The 27,165-nt window shown below is 43.3% G+C and overlaps 1 protein-coding gene across 1 annotated transcript; it reads left to right on the top strand.

Annotated features, from left to right (window-relative positions):
* Positions 1 to 1,832: 1,832 nt before the first annotated feature.
* On the top strand, positions 1,833 to 25,861 carry LOC120830943 (uncharacterized). Its single transcript, XM_040195979.2, has 16 exons — positions 1,833 to 2,237; positions 15,664 to 15,719; positions 15,922 to 16,034; positions 16,531 to 16,605; positions 19,459 to 19,602; positions 19,850 to 19,927; positions 20,065 to 20,216; positions 21,103 to 21,157; positions 22,071 to 22,145; positions 22,304 to 22,412; positions 22,559 to 23,098; positions 23,440 to 23,811; positions 23,974 to 24,066; positions 24,195 to 24,328; positions 24,584 to 24,635; positions 24,751 to 25,861. Exons 1-16 carry the CDS (start codon positions 2,146 to 2,148, stop codon positions 24,885 to 24,887), a joined length of 2,277 nt encoding a protein of 758 aa, XP_040051913.2. The 5' UTR covers positions 1,833 to 2,145; the 3' UTR covers positions 24,888 to 25,861.
* Positions 25,862 to 27,165: the final 1,304 nt, after the last annotated feature.

Below are 27,165 nucleotides of genomic sequence, written 5' to 3'. Positions count from 1 at the left end.
CGTGTTAAAAATCAATGAATGATCTGAGACTCTTACTGATGAACGGATTCAGGATGAAACATTGAGCTGGGAAGCTATGAGAGGATGTTGCGCGTCACTCACACTCTGTCAGGAAGGCAGGAAGCTGGACAAAAAGCCAGTCACAATTAGAGGGGTTTCAGTAAATGAGGAGAAAATTCCCATTGCGGGCGCACACACACACACACACACACAAAAACACACACACAAACAAAACACACACACACACGTCTCCATATCCCAACTGGATATACAATCATTATCATCATCCCTAGATTTAGACCCCCTCTCCAACAACAGCTGCCACCGCACCCCAGCAAAGGAAATGCCAAAGTCCTCTGAAGTGGAGCATGGCAGCATTGCAGTTCATCTCCACAGTGAAGCAGCCTGTCTAGAGGGGCAGGAGAGCCTCTAATAGCAGGAAGTAGTAAGAATAATAGCGGCATGGGGACGCCGTGGCCCTGTCCCTCTGGCATGTGAGCTTTGGCCCGAACCGCAGAGTCTGTTTGTGCTACACGCTTGATTAGACGACTAATGCAACATCTGAAACACTGAGTGTAGTGTGATGCCAAGTCTGTGACTTTTTTACTAGTTCTTTAACAGCGGAGTAGTCCTTTATTTTAAAGGGGTTTGCTTTTTAAAAACTGAAAGATTTGTACTATAATTTTACCTGACTGGTTTCCCAGAAAGAAAGCTATAATCCCAACACAAAAAAACTAAAAGATACAAAGATGTAAATAGTAACTTAAAAAGAATGTTATATTATGTTTCTAAGTAACTGCGTTGGGTAACTTAGTCAATTCTAAAGTGTTATCATGAGAGTTGTTTGCAGACCAAATATTACCAGTGAAAAGAATGGCATGACATCGTATGTTAGGAAAATCATATGTAACTGGGTCAAATCCAGACTCAGTGTGAGTCTCACACATTAGAAAATAAAATCCCATATGACTAATCCATTGCATCTGTGCTGGATTATCTGAGGATGGCTGCTAAAGAAATGACAGAGTTTAGGAACATTCCCATAATTTAAGATCCTAAACCCACATGCCACTGACCCACAGTCACATGCCAGTGCACTAGTGTTAAGGGTGTGTGTGTGTGTGTGTTTACGTGTCTGCAGGGAGTTGGTCTAGATTTTAGAGCTTGTGTGTGTGCGTGCATGTGTGAGCCTATGCACAACAGTGTCTGTGTGGGATTGTGTAGCCACTTGGGCATCCATTGAACAGACCCCTAGCCGTTGTTAAACACCGAAACAGCCTCTTTTTTTTATATGCAACCTGCTGCAGACTCAGTTCCCATGAAATTGGCCCTTCTTTAGCTCATTCACAGATGGACTGCACTGTAAATGGCTTCTCTGGAGTCTGCCACAGGTCAGTGGGGGACAATTTAAAGACCAAATGAGAGACTGACAGATCCAAAGCTGCCGCACTGCCCCCTGTAGCCGCTCGAACCAACAGTTCCTCTTATTGAATATTGCGCTCCAACAATGGCTTAAGAGATCTCAATCAAAATCATTTAAAAATAAATACATACCCCATTGTATTGCCCTATACAATGTTGTACATCAGCTGTCATTGATTGGCTGTTCTGATTGTAAGTAAATAATGTTGATGAGGTGCAAATCTCTAGAGCTCTGCTTTGCTTTAAAACAAAGTGAATGTTTCAAACATGAGCAATCGAATCACCTCCCGAGTCACCGAGCGAACTTCGCGATAAGGGCGACGCATGAGAGCTGTGCGTGTGCGGCTGCTGAGCAATCTCCTCCAAGTGACCCAATAAGTCATTACGCTTTTCCACTCTCTCAACGGGAGGTGGGGCTTTGTAGCGAGCACGCATTCTACACCCTGCTGCACAAAGAGCACTTTTGCAGTCGCAGTCTCTCTCCACGCTGTGAGTGCGTAAACGCCCGCACAGACCCGCTCCAATTTTGGGAACCGAACTCCGCATCGCATAATAAAAAAAGAAACAACAACCCTGCATTCCTTTACCGCTGCGTCCTCGGCCCCGGACGACCCCTCGGTGTTTCTTTTTTTTTTTTTTTCACAGCAGATACTCTGAACCCGATACCCGGTCGGGAAAAGTGAAGAAAGAAGCTGCGGGAGTGGTCTGGAAACTTTTGCCATCATGAGCTCGCAGACGGTGAACCTTGATACCTACAGCCTGTCTTTGCTCACGGCTAAAGAGGACATCCTCAACCTCCGTTCCTCCACCAACTGGTAACACAGAACTTGCATCCGTCTGTCTTAACACAGCTCTTATGTAGGATCTGTATGATGATGAAATGCCAATTTTGTAATTCTGCCATACGAGCAGGATCGTTCACTTTGGTGAAACGCCCATGTTGTGTTAACTTTGTGAGCCGGTTCGCTGTTGCATAAAGAGGTTTGATTTCAATGAATCCCACGAGGGATGCGTAGGTGTCCAGTACAGGGACACTACGCAGCCTGGACTACCTTTACAAGTAGGCTAGAGTAGTGACATGTGCATGCCAATTAGTTTAGTGTCACATATTGACTGCGGCCCAGCCGCGCTGCGGAGCTGCTGCCAGGTGTGGATTACCGTCCTTTACGCACGCCAGGCGGCTGGTGTGGCTGAAAGGCGGTGCTGCTTCGCCCGGGCCCGACTCTCCGTGCCTTCATTCTTTGTGCCGAGGATCATGTAACTGTCCCCGACCGATCCCTGGCAGGGGTTTTCCTTTCAGGGAGAGGCCCTGAATAACTAATAGTAATGGCGATGAGAATATTGAGAGCTTAGTTACATGTTAGTGTAGGTTAGTCAGGCCAAACTATTAGATATTAATAAGCATTAGTACTATTACAGTGCAAGCAGACCCATTTAAGTGATTTTATAGCTAGAGAACTTTCAAGGGGGAGTGTAGAGATGATTCATGTAACTTTAACAAGTTCATGACAAGTTTAAATAATGAATTAATTGTGCTCTGGTGCATGTGGAACAATGCCATGCTGACTTCTTTTGTTACAGGGTTGGGCTGGTGTGTAACTATGGGGAAACTATCCATCTTTTCCAAACAATACCATTCTCCTTGTCTTCTACTCATATGTGTGTGTGTGTGTGTGTGTGTGTGTGTGTGTGTGTGTGTGTGTGTGTGTGTGTGTGTGTGTGTGTGTTTGTGAATGTGTGCCATCTCCAGCTACGGACATATCATCACAATACTTTCATTAAGAGAAGAACATAGGCCAAAGCCCAAGCCCACACATATGTGTGCTCATGTGGAAGCAGAGGTCTGGGTCTTGTTTCTTGTTTCATCTTCCTCTGCCTCACATGTCTCACTCCCCACATTGGTCCCACCTTCCTGGCTTTTTCAACGAAGCCACACAGACTTGAGGAAATGGTATTCAACACCACGAGTAAACCTTGACTTGCTGAAATCTTCATGAATGGGGGTGCAAATAAGTTCTCCATCTAAGCAGAACTTAGTTTCCATTCTTCACTCAAAGTTTCCATGTCCAGTATCACAACGGAGGTTTGTCCCATAGCAACGCCTCGCAGTCCTCATTTCACTGCTCCAGCAGTTGCCCGATGGAGAGCGTTTGCCTAGATTTTCAGCAAGCAACAGATCCTGTCTGTCAAACAATCAGGACGTATCCTCACAATGCTGACAGGCAGTCACACAAACACACACGCACATGTTAGGTTGAGCTGATGTAAAACAAATGGAAGGAAAGAGAGATAAATCCGCCAGCAATCACTTAGACCGCTTTGGAGAACTAAATAACTGTGCTGTGACTGAATAGAGAGGTGCAAGGGGGGAAACTTGCTGTCAAGCCAACAAAACAGACATTCGGACATGAGTTGGCTTGTGAATATATTTGTCCATGGATGTGTACACGCATCCTGCAGACACTACTGCAGTGAGTCTGGGGGGTGTGGAAGTTTGCTTTGAGACGGGTAGGAGGCTTGTTTTGTTGAATGCTCCCGCCCCCACTGTGTGGCTTTGAGGTCCCCGTGTGTATTATCTAATGACCTTGTGTCCTGAATGGGAAACAGACCCTTTGTGGGCGAGGCTCTGAAGTAAAGAGAAGCAATTTCAATGCATCCTTCATTCAGACCTCTCTGCTCTACATAAAGCCTCGGAGGTCTCTCCCCAGTCTCCCGGGCGATTGAGGACAACGAAATGTCCCACTTGTTGGCTGGAAAGCTGTACTGTTTGTGTTAGTTTGTGCGTAGAAAGAAGCGAAACAGTGTTAATGCATGTTCCCAAGGACATGGTCTAATTGTCTGAACAGGAAATACTTCCTATTCTTAGCAGCCAAAATCATGATTTATGTCCAGTTTAGACCAAAATAAGTCATATCGCTTTTGTTAGGGTTAGATTGGTCATGGACAAATGGTTATTTTTTTCGACAGCTTTCCAATGGCTATTCTACCTCATTTGTCATTTAGAAGTGCCGGGTGTTGTCCCCAAGCTGAGAGTCTGCACAGTTGATGGAGGGCGCAGCGGGCGGTCATTGTCATTTCCGCTGGAAGTCTCTTCCCGTGAAGTCATCAAACCATTTGCCATTTCTCATCGCTAATATGGTGTTTTATCAGAAATACAACTGTTAACATCAGGGACACAGTGTCCGTTGGGCTCTTGGTGTTTGGAACTCATCGTAGTGGTTCCACTTAATACATCGACCAGGACAAGGAGCTCTTTGGATCGCAAACTCCTAAATATAACCGATAATTCATCTAATGATTCTGATTGATTTGTTTCCTGGTGAATACATATTACGCAAGCTGAGGGCAATCCTCAGAGGTGTCTTCTGCAAAGTACAAAATACAGTGAAGCATGACATATAGGCAAGAGAAATACGTGAGAAATGTTCACAGCATTGTTTCAGCGAAACTGATCAGAAGGGACCAATCTATTCATCAGACGTGTGTGTGTGTGTGTTGGGGCCGCCAGCTATTCGTATGCCCTGATGACTGAACACACCTTCTTATTCATAAATCTCACCTTTCACCATGTCCTTGTTCATGGATTATCACTGTCAGCTGGTAGCGACGCATAAAGTAAATATCTGATAGCATTGTAGTAACCAAGTGACTCATTTTAGAGCGAGTATGCCAAAAGCAATCCACTGTCCTCATTCCAGCTAATTTACTTTAAATGCAGTGAAGTGAATTTAAGCCATAAGTCAATATAAAAACAACACGTGAATATTGTGACATTACAGATTGCAGTTTTGTATTGCTAGGAAAGTATACACCCGTAACCCATTTTCACTTAAAAGCAACAACATCTCCTTGCCAGGCCTGTGATATCCTGAAAAGGGACTTTCCCGTTGATAAACGGAGGAGCCTTTACTTCAGCGCCGGCCCGGGGTGTTTGTGCTGCTGCTTCTTGCCAGAATGTCAACAGGCTCATGCATGATTAACTGAGACCTCAGGAGTTCCTGTGTCTTAAGTTACGCGCCTCTTGGAAGACACCTGTGGTAACGGAGAGAGGCTCGGACGGAGGTAAAACGCAGTGCTGGCATTGTGTGTGGATGCACGTGCATTGAGTGCATCTGCTAGTGTAAAAGTGTACAGTGTGCGCTGACTCAGCAGCAAGTCAGTTATCCTTTTGTGCAAAGGTAAACAACCGTTGCCATCCCACTGTTATATAGAAGTTACTTCATGCTTAGCCTTGCTTTTCATTCAATTCCCTAATTATCCACAAACACCAACCTGTCAGAAAGAGACCGAATGACGGTTGTGTGATCCTCGTCCAAGTATAAAATAAATTTCTATTTTGAAACAAATCCTTCTGATCATCCCACTGTGAAATCCCGCAGACAAAAAACAAACGGTCTGGTTGGCTTCCGCTGGCAGGATACAGCTTCAAAGCGCTGCACATAGTCTTGTTATGAGGCTAAAGGATAAGAGGACGTGTTTTATTGATTTCTTGATATAAATAGCCTCAAACTTCATTGGAAGTTACAATGGACCAATGACCAGTCCTCTTCTTTCTCTTTCTCTCTGTCGTTGCTTCTTGTGCTTTGTAGTAGATGTTGCTAGTGAGACATATATCGACTTCACTTTCCAAAGATTTTTTGATGCTAACACCCAACAAGTTTTTGTTGTAATATTTAATATCCCTAAAATCAGATACCAGGGCTTTCTGTAACACCACAGTCAGACCCACAGACTCTTGGGGACAGGAGTTATAATCCCAAAGGATTTAGAACTCAGACAAATTTTTTAAAACAGGTTCCACCAGCTGGCACGACGGTAAATGTGCTCGACCAGACGGGCTTTATTTGGCTGCAAAATGGGCAACTTGAGCACTAACTCGGGTTCACCAGAGTCGTGCTTGAGCCACTCAAGTGCTCCTTACATTAGGGCAGAAATAATTCACAGCTGTCCCATTTTTACAAGTTACTGCTTACCGCCAACATACTTTCACCATTTCAAAGATGTATGGTTTGCAGTCTGAAAGCGGCAGCGCAAATACGCTCAGTTCACCCAGGTACTGGTGTGAGCGTGGGTGGCCTGTTGGAAGATGACAATCACGGCTGTAATGGCTGTTGTATCTCTTTGGAAAATGTTCCCAACGGTAATCACTAAACAACTGCTTACTACTCTTTTAAACATTGTTTAAGTTCATTTGGGGTCTAGGTCGTAGCTGCAGGGGTAATGGTAGGTCTCAGTCATAATGAGACCTGACTGCAGAAGCTTAATCTGTATGTGTGCATTGTGTTTGTGTCCCTCTGTTGTTTGGGCTCCTTAGTGTACAAACTGTTGGCTGCAAAACCACAAATTGACACCGTGTTGATTGAAGTGTGACTTGTAAATGCCCCACAGAAGATGCTAAAGGTTGGTAATTAATGTTTCATGACTGTGGTTGTTCTTCACGGTATCAATTTTGTATTTGAAACAGAATTACGTCAAGATAAACACAAAAAAAGGTGCGGCATGTTTGTTTTTATTACAGTAAAAGTTATCTGTGAACAATCTAACGTAAGTTTTCTGTCTGTGGTCCTAACACATGACCTTTCTGTCAAATCCTCCTTTTGTTCATACAGAAAAGTCGAGTAGTTGACCTCAACCCAGATACCCTCTGCACATTGTTTCCACTGGAGACATGTCCTTCATATGCCCACAGTGAGCTCAACAAATATGTCATTGTTTCCTTTTGCAAGATGAAGGCTGAGACCTTTGCTTTGTGTTGGGAAACCAGATGAATAGTTCATGCAAATGCTATGAAAAGAAGAAGCTGGTTTGCATATAGTTTGTGAAACCCAGCCGTGCGGCTACAACACTCTTATAGTTCTTCATTTCAAACTATAAGAGTGTTGTAGCCGCACGGTGATAGGAGTGACCTGCCTGTCTTAATGTTGTGTCCACGCGTGAATAGCAATGGTTTTTATTTTATTTTATTCCTCTTGCACTGTTGTCTTGTCGTCCATTGTCGTACTATTTGCTGTCAACCACCAACCACCAACTCAACTTCCTTGTATGTCTGACATATTACGGCAATAAATTATTCCTGATTCCTGATGAGCCTCTTGGATAGCTTCAAGTGCTCAAATATATACTCAGGAAAGATGATCTATAGATGGATAATAGGTGTGTTGTCTTATAAATAAACTAAATATGTGATATATAATGCTTTACCTCTTGGAAAGGTTGTATTCTAGTCACTCCTCTTCGGCATCTGTAGCCTGATTTACTGTTGTAAAAGGTTAACCATGTGCACACCGAACTATCTCGCCATGTTTGCCGTTTCTGCTTAATTTTGCAATCGCGCCGAGCGCGACAAAAATCAAAATGCTTTGACAGACAAGAACACAATTGTTATTTTGCCCTTGATTACGGTTGTGACGCTTGCACTGAAACTTTTAAACATATTTTTTGCAAGTCTGAATCGTCACATGAGAAAAAATAAGAATACAAACACACAGGATCCACATTGAGCCACTTGACGCAGCGCTCTCTCTCATTCCCGCAGCTTTCATGGCGCTGTGAGGCATCATCATCAACATTTGCTCAAATATTTTATCCCACGTCACCATGGTTACAAAGGAGCACCAAGGTTGTTATCATGGCATTCTTATGGTTAACTATCAGCATCTCGCAAAGTCACACTACTGGCTCTTGACTGAGAACTCCACTTTACTTTTTCCTGTCTTGTTTGTTCACTTTCTGGCGCTGGGCGGGTTGTGGGTGTCTGACGAGAGTCTGGGGGTTTCTCGGTTGTCCCGGAAACCCTGGTGGGAAAACTAGATTGTTTGTTAAGCGAGACTGAATGAAGCGGGGGGAGATGAGTGGAGAGGGATTGAAGAGGCTGGGAAAAGGGTGCAAATGAATGAGCAAGGACGCTCTGTTAGAATTACTGAGGGAATAACGATGATGACAGAGGACACAAGTTAAGCGGGACGGCCTTGTCAGGGGGCCGTCGAAGAGCCGAATGATTTTAGCTTTGAAAGTGACAGACTTAAGCAAAAGGAAACGTACGGACGACAAATGAGAGTTTTATGTTGTCTTTTTTACTTTCTATTTTTCTTGTTTATTTGTGTGTATGCAGAGAACAAAGTGTAATCCGCAATCAAATTTCACGTACTGATCCTGATTGTGAGGTGGATCAAGGCACCGAGAGGCGACCGAGAAGACAAGCCAAGTGAGGTCATTTCCGTGCGTTCCCTCACGGTTGACGATAAGATGCCATCATGTTTGTAATGAACTCATAATAACTGCGATAGAGAGGCCTGGAGCTTGTCCTGTGTGTGTGTGTGTGTGTGTGTGTGTGTGTTTGTGTAAGCAGTATGGGACAGCATGAACAGGAAATGCCAGAGTGATCCCAATGGATCCCAATTTTAGAGGTTTTCACAGTCACTCATTCCTCTTCTCTCCTTACCGCATCTCCTTTTATCCTCCTTATTCCTTCCCATGTCAGGTGTAGAAAAAGGGAATCATTTTCCATCCTCTGAAACAGACCCTACGCCACCCTGTAAGAGCCGTTACAATCTACCCCAGTAACCACATGCTCCTCTGTCCCCCTGGAAACATCATACACTCTATGGCTGTTTCCCATTGTGTGCCATTGTCAACTGCGCCCCTGTTAGTGCACTCATTTATACCGATCTACATCCCCTGTTGCGTCTAATCGTTTTCCCCCGGTGTGGACCATATCTTTGAGTGGCTTTTCACTGACCTGAATAGTCCTCCCTCTCACTGCGCACCATCGCTCTTCAGCACGCACCCGCGTGACACTTTACGCAGATATTTTCCATCAAATCTCACCATTGTCTTTTCTTAACAAATACAAACATTTGTGACTGAAAACACGTTTAACTTAAAAGGTAATATAATGCTTAGGTTGATATTGACAAAGTTGAAATGTTGAATCTACTGCTATACATATTTAGTGTTGTGTTGAGTCACCTTAGAGTGTAAACCCACCAGCGGCCTCATTATCCGCACTTACATATAGTATGAAACACACAACAACTCTTTCTTCTTGCTGAATTGATAATGGTGCCGTAGCCAGAGAGAAAACACGGTTTCTGTGAATCTCTTTAAAACCAGTGAGACTGAGCAGCTCCAGGCTTCAGCCAAGGTTTAATGGCTTAGTGGCAAACTCCAGGTGTGGGAATATTTACTGCTCTCACATCCTGTGTCCCTCGCACACTCACACCTACGCTGTTGATGATGGGGATTATAAATAGAAAATGTGCAGCTGTTTTTGCTCAACGATTGGCCGTTGTTTGTATTTGCTGTGCTTTGTCACTGCACATTTCGAGTTAACATCCACCGTACGGCAGCATGCTTTTGTCTCTCTCCCCCATTTCTTTTAATCTCCTCAGCACAGGAGGCTGTTTTCTCTCACTGGTCCTTGGCGCTGATTGAATTGCTTATTTGTTGAGTTTGTCAAATTCTAAACTTCCCCCTCTCTCTGTGTTACGCTGAGAACAGACATTTCCCTCCCTTCTCTCCTCCTGTCGGCAGCATTCCACTCAGTCCCTCCCTCCGCGTCCTCCTACCTCACCCCCACTGCCATATTGTATGCGCTCTGTTGTTTGACATTTCTGCCCATGTTTTTTCTTTATTTTAGATCCATTTTTCGTCTCCCTCTTATTTCATTCGCTGACGCCTCTTTCATTTCTCCCACTCTTTACCGTTCCATTCCCTCCAGGCCAAACAGCTGCAGTCTGTAATATTCTCCGCAGGACTCCGCTGTGTCCTCCACCCTGTCAAATACTATACTGATCAGTCAGTTTGATTCAGAGGGTGGATCTGAGTAAGTATTCTCTTAAGGGTCAAAAAGGCAGTCAATATTCTTCAGATGGACTTGCTTTGACGTTTTTCAAAGTTCAGAGCCAAACAGGATTTAACAGCAGTATTGTCATTAATGCATCAATGCAAAGTCAATAAAAAGAAAAGACATGTTTTCATGTTGATAAAGTACAGGTTACTTTTAATGTACGCCTTAATACAAATGTCTCATCTTAGAGTTTACTAGTTTTCACAAAAAAACAAGACAATCAATGACACAACACCGTGGAAAAAAGGGAATTGTAGTTGTGGACTAACATGAGGTCACCGTTACCTCAGCATGTCTCAACATCCTGCAGTTCAACTGCCAACAAATGTATTCAAAAGTATTTAAAGAGGTCTTCTTTGCCTTGCCTTGTTTTCCTTGGAGTCCATCTCAGTGGGATACGGGCATGTTAAGTATTGCCTGGTGTGTCAGTCGAAATGAAAGCAAAAGGATATTACACACCAACCAAATATTGCCAATTGTGAAGTCATTTGTGACTTCACCCCTCGTCATTCAAACGAATGACCCATAGCAACTTTGGTTTCTGTCTGCTTTATGCCCTTGTGACGTTATCAGAGCATCAAAATAGTTTTCCAATGAAGTAAACAGCACATTCAAGGTAGATTACATTTATTTATTGGACTAATCACAAAGGCACATTTTTTATATGGCAAGCAGAAGACTGTCAATACGCTATTATAATTTTAAGATATCCTAGCTTGGACCTATGTGCAGAGTTTAAATCCCCTTTCTGGTATTAAGGGGCCCTCTTGCTTGGTCTGTGGGGATTACAGTTGTTGCAGCCCACTCACTGCAGGGCACCTGACTGGATCCTCTGCAGCAGGCCGCGACTGTGTGAACCACGATCATACCTCTTTGTTTTGTTTTGCTCTCTGTTTCCTTTGCAAATTTTCTCTCTGCTTTCCCGTATCTTCCAGAAACTATATCACATAATATGTTTCTTCTTTGCAGTGTCTTTGCAGAGGCTCCCTTTCATTGAGCTACATATAAGTACTGAGGGGTTCATACGAGCACCAACCCTCAGCAGCATCTGCACCATATTGATATTAATGCATCATCACAAAATAATCACTTAATTAATAGCCAGCAAATGCTGTGCCATTCTCTCCTTTTATTGTCCTCCACTTACATTCTCATCGTCACTTCCCTCTTACTCACATTTCTCACCCTCTACTCATAAACCTCCACATGTCTCCGCTATGCAGACGGACGGAAGAATCTGTGGTCGTCGCATGGACACTTTGTGAGCAACATGCCGGACGGGGGTGGGTAGGTGGTGGGGGGGGGGGACGTTTTCAGTCCAGTCTGGCTTTTTTCTGCCCATGTTTGGCGAGAGGAAATGAACGCTGTGGGGACGTCTCTAAGCTCCCCACTCAAACACAGCCGGAGAGGTAGACGGAGCGACTAAAAATAGCGCTGAGCCCAGGTCAGCTTTGAGCCAAGAGTAAGTAAGTTGGGGGGGGAAAGAAAAAACACATGATGTAAAATGAAATGAACACAAGGAAGCTTGTGGAAAGGTAGGCGTAGCGAAAATGTGAAAGAAGTTAAGGGCATAAAATAATCATTCAAAAGGTTGCATTGTCAAAACCGAGGGTCAAGTGCCTTGCATGAGAGTCGCTGGGGTCACTGGGGGGAATTTGTGTCCAATATGTGAGTGAGCAATGTAAATATGAACCTGATGTTTATCAGGGCGGTAAATTCTGGTGGAAGCCCCCAGTCTCTCATCCATTTTGTCATATCTCTCTCTTCATGTGCAATTTATCATATCGCTAGAGCATGCATAACCACAAATCTCTCACATCTGCCCCGCTGGCAAAGACGGAACGAATAAATGACCTACGAGCCCACAAGATATTCCTCTCAGTGAGACAAAGGGTAGTTGAGGGAGAAAAGATGAGGATGAGATACGGCTGTGGTTTGTGAAAGAGGTACGTTGTTATCCAGGATTTAAAGTAGGAGGGGAAGAAATATGTGATGTAGGAGACAGGATTCAGAATAATGAATTTAGAGTAGTAACGATCATGTTGAGATATCAAACATAATTTACGGAGCGAGGCGATGGGGAAGTGAACGCGGTTTACGAGAAATGGCTGTTGGTTGTGGGATTCACGCCGCACTGACCTGGATGCGTTAGTTTTGCTTTGTCTTATTGTTTAACAATGCAGAAGTCAAATACATGCATTCCTTGAGAGCATCAAAACCAGATTTGATGAGTAAAAAGCGAAGAAAACCCCCCATACGATCTCCTTAGAAATGACAATGCAAGCAAAGTGTGTACATTGTGCACAAGGATTTCCTGCATAATTCCACACTGTGATAGTTCATATTGGAGCCTGGGGAAGTGGAACGCCAGGATAAGTGAAAACAAGGCCTTCTCTAACACAGCTCACCATCTGGTTCTGTTATGTTCCTCTTGAAATGGTGGAGCGTAGCATGTTTGGAGGTATTACACGGCCTCCAAAGCAAACAATCCCTATTGTTACTGGCTCGGGCACGTTTTGTGTGTGTGCCTTTGTATACTCAGAGATGAATGATCGTTTATTTGTTTTATAGCGGCACTTAGCAGCTTGCTGTGGTGGTGATGGACAGATTGTTCTCCTCCTTGTTAGTTACTTTAAAAAAAAAATGATGCTGTTTAATATTAGGCCATAATTGATTTTCTTCTCCTTGCCTAAAAATCCCCCCTTTTCATTTCCCTGAATGATGGCCTCTTTCCCTGCATTTCTACGTCTCTTCTCTTCTCCACCCTCCATTCCTCCCTCCCTCCTTCTCAGAGCTGAGGTCATGGCTGGCTCAGTTCGGTTGTGGGCTGGAGTACCGACATAAGAGAGTCTGTTTTTCTCATCAGTCGGAATAGCTCTCATGAAACCTACATGTGTGAAGGAATGAGGCTCTATTTGCTCTGTTGGTTCTGAAAGGTTTTGAATACTACATTGCAGTAACACAGCTAATCAAGTTGCAGTTTTGGTTTCATTGTCTTGCTCACGGACACTTTAGCAGGGTAGGCACTTGCAGTTCGGATCTTAACCTTAACTATCTGTGTAGTGAGTACAGAGGGAGAACAGTCCCTCTGTACTCACTACACCACACTGCTGGCATATTGAGATTCACAATCATTGGTGCACCACAGGGTTTAACCTTATCCTCTGTTACAGTCAATGCCACTGAAGAAGAAGCACGGTTTTAAAAACACGCAATATCTGCAACAGTGAACTATTGCAGGCCTCATTTCACGTCAGCAGAAATGAATCATTGCGTTGTATAAATAATGTAAGCAGGGTTGATTTAAATCTCAATCACATAATTGTTTGATAAAACATTTTGATGGGGGAACATTCCTAAAAACACGACTTTCAGGAAAACTAGGAAAAAGCTGCAGGATATTTATACGTTCCCTTCAATATGTGCTGGTGTGTCCTTCTGTCGGCGGACAAAACAGGGGATTTGTGGTTCTTCCATAATGCTGAATGTTATCAGGTCCTATTTGTTGATGTTATTTTGGTTGGTTTGTTAACCAGGAATAAGTCCAGAGGAGAACAATAGTGGGTCAAAATAGACCTTTGCAAATTCCTTTGCAAGTGAAAGCTCTGACAGGACGGCACAGTGTATCCTCATGTGCGAGCCTGTTCCCTGTGGGTGGAGAATTTGCTCATGCAATTACGACTCCCTCAGAGGCCCAGTGATCTTTGACCTTGACTGCTTGTGAATGGTGACCTTTAGAAATGTTTAGAAATGTCTCGAGGTGAAAGGATCAGTAAATGTGGATTGGTGTCTAAGTGATGCTGGTAAGACAAATGTGTGTTTTTTCTTTAAATATTGTGGCTAGACTAATCCCTGAAGAGATGTGTGAAAAACAGGTGATCCAAAGCTCACAGAAAGCCCTTGGAGAATGTTTCTGTTTACTTTTGACTCGGTCTTGCTAGATGACATGATAGATTTTCATTTTTTCAATACCAGTCACTATTATTAGCACGATGCACAAAATGCGAGTTTAAGCTTGCCTCCTCACACATGCAGGGCAGACCATGTGGTTATTGTGTCCTCGGGACACACACACACACACACACACACACATTGACTTTTTTAAGCCTTTTTTCTTTAGAAAAAATAACAGTGATTTAGAGATGCTGACCAAGTTAACTTGCAACTTTGTCAGCCGTCATGCAGCTGCTGTCGTTTTCACTTTAGAGGGCAAATCTTTTCACTTTACATATATTTTGCTCTCTCCTCCTATCCGTCTTATTTACTCCTTCCTGCCGACAAACGTAAAACATTTAAATTTGTAGTAGCTGCTGGTGGCCACACACTCTTTGTCACCCAGCTCCAGATGTTATTGACACACCCCCAGGAGCCCTGCAGAGAGAATTGTACAAAGGAACACTGTCAGACGCACGCACACACAACCACAGTCCTACAAAGCTGGTACAATCCATCTCTCTGCAGGCCACCTCGTAAAGTCCTTTACACTCACACACACACATTTACCCCCAGTGGAGCTTGAAACACACACACACACACCAATCAGGATTTTTTTTGTCATGTCAAAATAAGAGATGGGTATCAATTTGGACTCTGAACTAACTATTTGAATAGAAAACGTGTAGCGTTACAGGAGCCAAAGTACCTTGTGATCTGCTTCTCTTTGGTTGATTCTGAAGTCACACATTTCTCTCCTGGAGATTCAGCAACAAAGCCAACATCTCAAAACAAACACTCAGTTTAGTTTGTACTCGCTTGGTTTGTTCAGCGGTGGAATCGCATCCCACTGGTATCATGGGAAACACGTTCAGAGTTGTTGAGTTGCCACAGTGACCTGCAGGTCGATTGACAGAAGGGTGCGGTAGGACAGGTTTTCACCTGCAAGATCTCAAAAACCCCGTAGCAATCCATTTCTGAGGTAAAACACTATGAGGGAAGGTTATTCCGCTGCCAAGTGTTTTTATGTTTCACACATGCACCCGAAAGGCCTCTGCGAGACCGAAAAAGTGAACAAATGTATGTGTTACAGATGAAGTGAAAGGCATCCTTGGTGCTTTGTAGAGATGCTCTGCACTGTAAGGATGCTTGTTATGGTTTGCACAAAGTATGTGTCGTAACACATCTGGCTAAGCGTATGTCCGTGTCTTTGTGTGTCCCCTGTGCACCGCAAACGACTAAACACATGGCATACTCAGTTGTCCACACGCTCATCCTGGATGTGAACGTTTTGAATGAGCCTTTGCTTTTAGGCCAACAGGAATCAAACCAACACTTGTTTATTACTGAAAATCCAAACAGTGCTTTTTTGACATTTGTTACAAATGTGTTGGTCATCTGTGTCTCTGTCGCCCACATTTCTCAGCGGCTGACCCGCGTGCTTGTCTGTATGTCCACAGGGCAATATTCACGTATGATGGGATCACCAACAAGCTCAAACTGGCCGACTCAGGAGGTAAGACGGACCGTCGCAGGTTCGTTAGAAATTCAAAGTTAGGCAAAAAACAACGAAGCTTGTCACTTTAGCCCGAAATGAATTCAAGTGCTCTTGCATTTAGCAAATATTGTAACATGTAGCCTTTCTGCTATCTCCCCATCACTCTTGTTTGTTACCTTGTTTCTTCTACTTGTACTTATATCAGTCTCCTCTCTTACAGCGGGCGGTGTGGCAGAGTTGGCAGGCAAGTTTCACATCTCCAAGGCTCAATACGGACTGTGCAAAGTGGGAGGTGTGGAGACCGGGCGCGCTCGGATCGCTATGATCATCTGGGTGAGTGGCAGACAGGATCATGGTGATAAGCTCACGTCAGAATGTCATGTTTACGGAAACATACACACAAGCACGGGTTGCAAAAGTATTGCACATGCATTTTGAAATAGCAGGTACGCAAACAAGCGCTCCCAGATATGCACTTTCTTTAGGTACAGCAACGCCATTTAAAATCCACCTTTTTCCTAAGAATATCTGGTCCTGAATTATTCCAAGACAAAGATGCTGAGAGCAGGTTTATCATGCTGCTGGTCTGCATGTTTTGGTGATGTGATGTTGAAGTGAATTCGCATGTATTGTTATAACCATAGGTCTATAGAATATCCCTTAGAATGACTGAATATTTTAGCTTTCATTTTTTTAATGAGTTATCTATTCAAATGGTGAAACACGTCAATCCTATTGTTCCTAATCTTGCTTCCCTTCTCTTTTTTTAGTCCTCTTTGAGGGAGGTATGGCATGAATGTAAGTGTCCACATCCTGTGTTTGTCTGCAGGTCGGTCAACATGTGGAAGACTTCCGAAGGACAGAATGTGCCGGCCACATTCCAGCCATCAAAAGCTTTTTCAAGGTGCAGTACATGAAAATGAGCGTTACAAATATATTTGTCTGGCATCCCAATTAAACTGTGCATTAAAGACGAAATACTGTGACAGTTTTACCATTGAGGACGGGCGGAAACAGACATTCACTCCCTGCTGTAGTGAAAACGTTCTGTGATCAGTTTTTAAGCACAGGAATGATTTGCTCACAGCAGTTTTCTTTGTATTGTCTTGCGAGTTTCCTGTCCTCAGTCCACTTCCTGTTGTGCTGCGGTTCTAGTCGTGACTTTGGCCATGCGATGGCTCTATCCATCGCAGCTGGAGACAGCTGAGTTTGGGCTCTATTGTTTGTGATGAAACACAAACTCAGGTAATAGGTGACACAGGAAGTGGAGGGGATGGAGGCCTCTGTGGTTTTATCCACCCAGATGGAGAGCACAATCTTCAGCTCTGCTAGTTAGAGATTGTTCTCTTCATCCGTATCGCTCAAACTGTTTATTTTGGGTTTCGGTCGAACTCGGCCCCCTAAGTTTACCAGTTTCCATATAAAGGCATCACCCAGTCAACTGCGGAAGCATGTGTGGAATGTTTGTTGTTTTTTGTCTCCTTTTTTTTTTATTACACAGTGTGGGATTTTTTTGAAGCCACTATCTGCAAAGCGCCTCGCCGCTCTCTGAGTGTTCTCTGTACATATTGTCATGGGATTTCATTTGTAGTGAAACGATCACATCGTCAATATGGCACGGAGTGAAGAAAATTGTCTCTCCGACTGACAATTGTGGGAGAATTGTGACCCCTAACCTCCCTAAACTCAACGCACGCACTCACACACACACACACGCACACACACACACACTCACACACACACACACACACACACACGACATCATACATTAACAGCCAGACCTGGGTCACAATAATGCAATCAACTTGGGGTCACTGCTGTCACTGCTCTCTGTGTCTGTGAGCAGTGACAAAATGTAATTTTCCTTTAAACAGCAGTTCAGCCTTGGGTTTATTCTTATTCAGACCACATGCTGTATACGCTTGCATAACGTACATCCCAGCCAGGCATATTACTATAATGGTATTTTCAGAAGTAGCTATTCTTTCTTCTGGCCGTTCTAACTTGTCCAGCAGACGTGACTTGACGTTGGTTCCATGCGCTGTTGAATTCACAAGATGATTCACAGTTCACGTTGTTCGTGAGCAAAATGGATCTTCAAAGAGTTACCTCATATGCTGGCTATGAGCATTGTAAACACAGTGGGGAGCGTTTTTAAAAGGTACCTCCGTCTGTGGCGTAATCGGGGGTGGGAGTGAATCATTCCTCGAAATGATTACAAACCGGTATTCAAACCGGTTTGTTTAACAGTTTCTATCCAGGTCTAGAAAGCGTTCAAAGGCCACATGGTAAAAATTAGCATTACAAGACGTGATACTGTATATAAATTCTGGCCAACTGACACCAGTGTTTTGTATTTGTGGAGATCTAACAAATATTTTTATTTTTTTTTAAGGATCAAGCAACTTCTCTTGTCACTATAATGTTGGTCAATTATTGTTTAATCAATCAATAGGCCTGATGCAAACATGTTGTTTATTATGGATTTTTACATTGAACTCACTAACTTTCAGACAGGTTGTACTCTTATACGCATAGCTGCTTTTCATCGCCATGGTCATGCCACAAATATCACATCCCACTTGGATGGTAAACTACGATCCCCTCTGAACATATCTAGAGCATTGATAGAGATACACACACATTTAGCCTTAATAGAGTAGTTTAAGATACAAGCAGTTCTTTGAGCTTGAATAGAAAGGGTTAAATGATAATGTTAGCAGATTGCCACTTGTGAAGTCATTATAGCGACAGCAAAACACATGTTACGGGGTTAAAATAAGGTGAACAGAAACTGTATGAGAATAATAAGCGGAAGGAAAGAGACCGTGGAGAAAAGAAGAAGGCGTTATTTATTCTTAAACACTTCAGATTTATATCTTAAAAAAGATGGTGAAAAAGGAACTCAGCACTTAGCACCTAAATGCTGATGATGAAGCTGCATCACGTTAGAAAAAAGGGCAACCAGATGTGCGTACGGTGCAGTACATGACGATGCCAGGTCACTGGTGGTAGTAGTAGTGGAAGAGCAGTGTTTGGCTGAGGTTTTTTGGTGATCTCTGGGAGCACTGTGTGAGCTTTGACAGTTCGAGTGATATGGTTCATTCCCTGTACTGACGTAGGTATTATAAGGCACAGTCATAGTCACTCTGATAAAGCTCTGGTTTCCTGTTGGAGGCTGACAGATGGCCCTCCATCAACCAGCCTGGTCTCCATTGAAATCATTCTGGCAACATGCATGACTTCATGTTCAACACCTATCCGTCCCATGGACACAGCTGCAGCGGAACACTCTAGGACTGTATTGGTCAAGTGGCTTTGAATATCATCTGTCAATAGTATTTTTTCGTTTCTCTGAGTCTCCCTTGAGCTAGACTTATAGATATTGTGCAACTGTCGAACGTTAAGCGAGGGCCTCTTTTTTTGCAAAAACAAATGCTTATACACCCTTTTTTTCTCACTCCCTCTTTAATTTCCCCTCATCTTTCCCTCTGCTATCGATAAGCATCCAAAGCACAGCCTTGCTGTCCTCACCCCAAAGCCAAGTAGTATTCTTTGCTCTCTCACAATCCTTATAACTCAAGCAGTTACACAACTGTTTGGCTCCGACTTTGCATAACTCCAAAGTCGGTGGAGAAAACCACCACAGGGGCCACGTTTTGTATTCTTTATTTGAGTGTGCGGCTTCAATACAGTTACCCTTCCTCCTCCACTTGCTGTCTCTTTTTTCATTCGCTGCCCTCTGCCCGCGTTTCAGGAAGCACACACGTTCATTAGTGCAGAGAAAGTGGAGGATGTGACGGAGGAGAAGATACAAGTCGAGCTCAGCAAGGCCCAGGCCCAGGCTCCTACGCAATTGGCGAGAAGGAGCTCCAGGTCTGCAGACAAGGAGGAGTTAGTGGTGAGTCTACTGCAATACCTCACCGACCCATCAGATGGAGACACAGACTTTCAAATAGTGTTTGTGACACAATTTGAGGTAGAAGCGTCTCCACCTTGGTAACAACATTTTCTACTTGTTACTCTATTATCCTTATGAACACAAAGAAATCAAATTAAAACGATTATAATGTGTGAGTGACACCCCTTCCTCTGTAAAGATTATTGAAACAAATACAACTTTTGGGCTCTCATTTGTTTTTTTATAGGGTACTAACTACAGAAAAACAAATGCTGCAATGGAGATGAGACGAATAAATAGAGACTCCTTCTGGGCCCGTGCAGAGGTAGGTAGCACATTTCATTGGCTGATCTATAGCTCACACCGTAATTCACATTTGTTATCGAAGAGGGTAATTACTTATATTGAAAAGTTAAATATAAGTATAATACCTTCCCAAATGTTTCACGTTGTTTGTGTCAGCGTGAAGAGGAGGAGAGGAAAGAGGAAGAGAAGCGACGCGCCTCAGAGGAGAGACGTCGCCTCGAAAGAGAAAGAGTTTCAAAGGAGCGGAGGGATGCAGAAGAGAGGGACCGGAAGATGAATGAGAAGCTAGAAATGATTGAGGAGCAGCGGTAGGAACAATGTCTTTTCCATAGTGCCCTCCAGCGGCTGTATTTTGTAAAGATGTGAAGAACAAATCCACTGAGCCAAAATATAAATGCCATACTTGTTTGGAAGAGGAAGTAGAAATGGAAAATCTGACACCTTTTCTATGTGCACACAAAAGGCTTATTCAATCAAATGATTTGCCCAAATTGGTTAGAAACCGAGTGGGCGAAGACATGCACCTTTGCCAAGATAATCCATCAGGATGTGGCATGTCGAGATGCCGATTGCGCTGCATCATTATTACACAGGTGTGCCTTGGGCTGGTCACAATGAAAGGCCAATGTTTATTAGGATTTCACATAACTGGGGCTACTGAAATGCATCAATTATCAGTCAGCATCTGCTGTGACCAACAATAGCCCCGTGCAGTGTGACACACCTCCTTCTCCTCCGTCTGGCGTTGTCGCATGAGGAATCCACTCGTCTTGAGTGGCTGAGTGAAGTTGGTGGCTCACTGCGACATCTCTGTCGGCCCCTCTTTCTGCAGTGAGCGTGCCAATGGCAGACTGCATTCAAACTCTGTCATGTGATAGAACTGCATTTTAGGGGGACCTGTAATAATCAATCTGTTTAATGTCACACCTGTCAGGTGGATGGATTATCTTGGCAATGTCCTCGCCAACACAGGTTTTAACAAATGGGTGCAAACAATTGCAGATAACAAAGTTTATGTGTGCGGAGATATATTCTCACATCTTTTAAGTCAACTCAATGAAAATGGCAGCGAAAACTAAAGTGTTGTGTTTCATAATAGTTTGACATACAATTGTAGTAAATGTGGTGCATTTTGGATAAAGACTTTTGGAGACATGTTGGTAACGTGATCGTATTGGTTTTCCTCTCAATCAGAAGAAAACAGGCAGAGCAAGAAGAAGAGCTGCTCAGAAAGGAGAAATCCAAATGGGTGAGCGAGCATATCCTACATTATATGTGGCACTGTTTTTGTTTTTTTGTTAAAAAGCACACTGCGTTGGTGGCTTCTAACTTTTCAGTTTGGTTGGACGGCCTGAGCTTATTGACTCATTGACTCATTGACTCATTGACTTATTGACTACAGGTCCTGTGATCCATAGTAATGGATCCACATGAACTGATGGCTTCACTTGTCTGCCACAATATCTGCTGATCCGCGTGGACTAATTCATGAACAAATACAGGACTGACTACATTTACAGGGGAATGCTGATTACATTAACATGCCATATTAATTGGACTATACAGCTGATAAGAATGTTATTTAATATTTATACTGAATATTCATGTTGTAATGTTAGACCTGATTCACTAATCTCATGTCACCTACTTGGTATGGTTGCTAAGCATATCAATTGCGTGAAATAGACGTGACAACCTTCACGGTATTCGATAATTATTTTAATGTATACTGAATTCTGGTTTGCATATTTATGCCGTGCAACACCAAATATAAAATTAAAAGAAATTAAATATCTCCATGGGCTCAAAGTTACCTTCAGTCTTCACTCAGGGCTGTTTCTAAGCTTGGAACAGTGCAGACTGCCTAGAATAAATTACACTATATACTTTATATTTGTGAGCGGGGAAAGGAAGGATGATTAAACTTGTGTTTAGTGAGGGATTTGCAGAAAATAAGTGAAAATAATAAAAGTACTCCCGAGGTATTGCTTTGTGTCAACAGTTACCGCATCATTAATGTCAAAACACTCGGGTGTCACTCGTCTCAGATGCTTTGTCATCTACGTTTTCAAATAGTTCTAAAGGAAGAGATAAAAAAGACAACATAAAAATGTGTGCGTGAATATATAAATATGATTGCTGCTGTGGTTCTGCTCTGACAGGAGCAGCAGCAGAGGGAGCACGTGGAAGCGATGCGGGCTCGTCTTAGCAGGAGTGAGTCCATAGAGAAAGCAGCAGTAAGTGAACCTCACACCCCTGCAGCAGAAACCCACACAGACGACATCACCTGATATTGTTTGGCAATGACGCCTTTGTCTAAGACCCCTCTGTCATTTGTAACTGTCTGACCCTGTTGAGTCCTACGCCTACTCTAAACATGACATGACCCCCGCAGGAGGCAGCAGCATTAGTGTCCCAGCGCTCCATGAACCCAAGAGAGTTCTTCAGGCAGCTGTCCTCATCGTCATCACAAAGTCCCACCAGCCCTGGATCCTCCCGCTCTGGTATGTGCACTGTTGATCAGAGGTGGTACCACGTAACGGCCACGTGTTCCATGCTCCACATGAGCCTACTGACCTGGATGCAGATCATTCATTTTTTGGATAAACAATGTCGATAGACAATCGTTTTTTTTTTTTTTTTTCTCCAGGCAAACCCTTCAGGCGATACCAGCGCAGCCTGACGGACACGGCCTTCATCTTCTCCAAAGCAGAAGAGAGCACATCATCCTCCCCTTACAGCTCTCCCCTGGTCTCCCCCTTCTCCCGAGCTCCTCCCTCCTCCATCTACCAGGCCATGTCTCCTCCAACAAGTCCTGGTTTACGCCCTGTCACCTCTCCACAAAGTTCCAGAGCCCCCGCTTCACCGCCCACGTCACCTCTCCGCCCTGCCCCTCCAGGCGCAGCGGCGCCCAGCGTTCCACAGGCCAACAAACAAGATCAGGCGTTTGTTCAGCCCAAACCCCCGTCACCCACCGAACCTTCTGCCCCTCCCGCCTCCCCCGGTCTCTTGGCTTCGTTGAACACCGGTTTAGCAAAAAAAGACCCCTCTCAGTTGGACCCAGAAGCCCTACCAGCTTCACCCCCAAACACCCCAACCCAGCCAGAGCCCTCAACTTTCTGCTTCCAGTCCGGTGGAGCCCCACCAGCTCCAGCAGCTCATCTTCCAGAGAGGCCACAGCCAAATACAGGTAGGGAATAGAACACAAACGATTACTTAGGGATCTGATCATGCAATGTGATAAAGTTTTTCCTTTTTAAGGGCGGAGTTGAATAGTCAGGTCAATTATCCCACAAAGTAGCTATTGTTAAAAACTATTTGTAAAGGCAAAAGTAACTCAGATGTTTTTGCCAAAATCCACTCCACATAGCCAGTAAAGCATACTGGGAAGGGGGACACACACAATTTTTGCATTCTCTATAGTTCTTTTTGCTACCAAAAGCATTTAAAGCCTCTGTGGGTTCTTTGCAACATTACATGTTACACATCAAATTCCGTCTGTTTCTGATGATATAATTCTTTAATCAACAGACTCCAACAACGTCACTCTTGTTCACACGGAGCAGGTCTCGGACGAAGGCTACGGAGTGAATGCCGTACTGGTGGAGGAAGATGAGGAAGAGGATGTGGAGGAGCATGAAGAAGATCAAATGCCACCAGAGCCTTGTGCTGTTACCACAGAACCAGTCCAGAAGGAGGAAAATGAGCGTGAGGAAGAGGACAAAGAGGGAGAGGAAGAAGGATTAAAACAGGAAGCTGAGCACTCCCCACTGCAGGACCCAGTGGAGGTGGTGCAAGAGGAAGAGGGGACAAAGGATGAAGAGAATGATCAATCAGAGGACAGTCAGACTCCCTCTGAGCCCGCCGAGCTTTCAAAGAAAGAGGAGGAGTCGACAGTCACCGGTAGGCCTCTTGTTCTTGTATCCTGCTATTTGGACTTGATTAACATGTCTTATTGTTACACTGTCACACGCAGTTTATTTTTGAATGATGTACTGAAGCTTTGGAAAAAGTTGATAATACGCTGCTCTGTGACAAAAGATTACAACCAAGTTATTATTTCAGATGCTGAACCAATTTGTCAAGAAATTCAGCATGAGACTGTCATTGTGTCAACCAACGGGATCACAAATGGAGAAGAGAGTGAGAATGGCACAGGTTCGGCAACAAATGTATTTTAAACTACTTTACAATGTTGAATTATTCAGCGACGATACATAAATAAAATTCGAATTCACTTCGCTGGTTGGAGTTTGATTCATTCATTCCACACTGGTCTTCCTCAGAACGATCCTTGAGTCCGTCGGACACAGAACTCAGCTCCCCGGAGCCGGCTGGGCGCTACGACCTCCACAGCACAGCAGAGGAGGCCGACGGGAACGAGGAAGAGGAACCAGTTATCTCAGAAAATGGACAAGAGGTAGTCTACAAACCGTTGATCTACAAGCAGCTTTAAACACAAATTCTACTTGTTTAGTGTGTTGCACAAAGCTGGTTTGTCCCTGGTTTCTTTTTTTTTGTTGAACATACAGAAATTGTCAGCGTTTATTTAATTTGAAGAAAGTCCATTAAATATTTGTCATGTTCTTATATGCTCCGTTACGATTTTAAGTGAAACGAGACGTGCATTTCGTGATTGCGGCCGTCCCCTGACTCCATTTCCCTCTGCACACAGGTTTTAGCGAAGCAACAAATGTGTGTCCGGGCTCTGTACGACTACCAAGCAGGTGAGCTGCCGTTTAGACAACAATAACCCTGAGAGTAAACTTTAAGTGCCTCCACTTTCAGTAATTGCGCCGGAATCGGAGGGTTTTCACCATCTTTATCGTGTGGTTCCCACAGAGGACGAATCTGAGATCTCCTTTGAACCCGGTGACATCATTAAGGACGTGGAAACGGTGGACACCGCCAGGTGGAGGGGATGGAGCAAAGATGGCTGTCAGGGCTTGTTCCCTGCCAATTATGTGGAGACCATCTAGACGGGCAGAGACACAGACACGTACTCAGGGACACCATCTCACGTTTGTGCATACCTTTTTACCGTTATCCTCCCACTGAAACTTTGTACTCGGTGTTTGTTGGGAGGATAAAAAAGTGTGACTCCCTGTTTTGTAGAAAGCATAAAGATAAGTGTGATTCTTTATTTTGATATTTTTTTGAGCAAAACAAATTATTCTCACAAGTATGTAGAAATTACCCAGCCTCATTTTCTTGGATATAATAGCGGGCACCTTTCCTGGACCAAAATAACTTATTTCCTTTAGAGATACAGCAGGAATGTTGGCGGGAGGGATCAGATCTCGAATACAAAGGATCACAAACGTGCTTTTCTTGTGAAAAACACAAACAGATTTTTTTTTTTTTGTGTATTGTCGCCTTTTTGATCCACACATGTAACAAGCATTCCATTCTGCTCAGCGTTTGCTTTCTGTGCTGCACTGCTAAAAAATAATTTACTGCTTTTGACTGGCATATATAATCAAGATACCTGTATCAGACATCATCTTATAATCATCTTCATTTATCTCCAGAGTTATGTTGTAGCATTGTTTTCTTACTGACAGTCTCACAGCACATTTTGATTACCTGAACAGAAGAGGGAGGAGCAGAAGATAGAGGCACTTTTTTGACATCTGCATTTCTCTATCACTCTTTAGGATGGATTAAAGTCTGTTCATATGGGGATGTCCTTCGATACATTTTATGGTTACGTCTCATCTTAATTTTTCCTAGATTTTAGGAAGTTAACGCTTTGTGTTTACACAGATCATAAATTCAAATCTTCATATTTTAATCTTCTGTTATATCGTAATCTACACTGTATATAAGAATGTATAAAACACCAAAAATCAGTTTTTCAGTACACATTTGTATGTTCTATGCTTGTTTGGTGGTATGTATGTTCTTTGTGTTTACTCCAAACGAACAAATATATTGCATATACAAACTCAAACTTCTTTAAGTGTTTGTCTCTTCTTTTACAACCAAACAGAAACGGGTGATTTCAGGGAAGCAAATGTCACTTCAGGCATTCTACAATTAATGTAATGTATCGAATGTGCAAATTGTACCATAAACACATTATATAATGCAAAAACAATTCGATTTTAACAAAATGCAGTGAACACAATGTTTGTGGTGTCATAACAAGGGATGGCACACTTGATTTAGCGTGTTTTATTGGTAGTATGCAGTATTTTGATATTGAATATTTTCCTATGTAAACTTGAATTCAGTATACATATTCTGTACTGATCTCCTCTTTTCCACTGATTGTTAAAGCTTTGGGAAAAAGTAAAAAAATGTACACGTTTAAATCGTAGTGCTGTATTGGCACCTATAGGGGGAGACATTGCCTTTCATGATGTGTCAGTTATGACATTATTGTGAGAGAGCTCTCTGAAATGAACCAATTTCTCAGGACAAAAGGCAAAATATTCTGACAGGCGGAGAGCAGGCTCATTGTTGAACACTTTTTAGGAGCAAGATATCCAGACATTTCCAAAGCTAAAAATTGCTAATTCTGCTACACTTTAAACAGGATTTCCACCGAGGTTAATGATGATTGATTGAACATGACATTAATATTTCTTAACCATACACCTTTAATGTGTTTGTGAGAGCTGGGCTACGCTCTTGTCGTGCCAGTTCAATAACAGTGTTTGGCACAGTTGCCTCCGTTTCGGAAAAAAAAAAGAGGTAATGTTTGACATGTCTTGTCTCATCCCGCCTGAACTGATGCCTGTTGACAGACTGACTAAATCCATCCAGGAAACTATTCTGTCGAGGTTATCCCAGGAGGCTAATCATCAGTGATATGCGTGAAAAGGTGATGAGCCTCTTATGAAACACTAATTGGGTTGCGAGGAGAAGGCTGTGCAAAGCTCAAATGAGCAAGATTGAGAGACAGAAAAATAGACTTCATTTAAGTTTTAAACAGGGAGAAGGAAAAAAAAACAGTCATCGTGTAATGTGGCGTGATTTTACATTTGAGACCATGAGAAATAAAAACAGGCTTAGAGATAAACTGAGAGTCAGAGAACAGCTGTGCACAGACATTGTGACGGCAAATTCATCCCGACAGTTGTGTCCCCTCATGCCGCACCTCGCAATATCCCCGTTCCCATGGTCGTCCCCACAAATCAAGAGATCCCTTGTCTCTCCAGATTAAGCAGAGTGATAAGGAGACACGGGCTAATGTGCCAGTCAACTTTCCCTTCTCCTGCCCCTCTGTCTGCAGGCTATTCATTCCTCCTG

The sequence above is a fragment of the Gasterosteus aculeatus genome, chromosome 13 (assembly GCF_964276395.1).
Source record: "Gasterosteus aculeatus chromosome 13, fGasAcu3.hap1.1, whole genome shotgun sequence".
NCBI lineage: Eukaryota > Metazoa > Chordata > Actinopteri > Perciformes > Gasterosteidae > Gasterosteus > Gasterosteus aculeatus.
Note: the sequence above shows the minus strand (reverse complement) of the source record. Positions and strands in the feature narration are given on the sequence as shown.

Excerpts from the sequence above, each read along its gene's own strand:
- LOC120830943 (XM_040195979.2), top strand. The coding sequence starts at position 2,146 with ATGAGCTCGCAGACGGTGAACCTTGATACCTACAGCCTGTCTTTGCTC. Across the intron at positions 16,035-16,530 it reads GGATCGCTATGATCATCTGG|GTCGGTCAACATGTGGAAGA; the intron begins GTGAGTGGCAGA and ends GTTTGTCTGCAG. Across the intron at positions 22,146-22,303 it reads AGTCCATAGAGAAAGCAGCA|GAGGCAGCAGCATTAGTGTC; the intron begins GTAAGTGAACCT and ends TGACCCCCGCAG.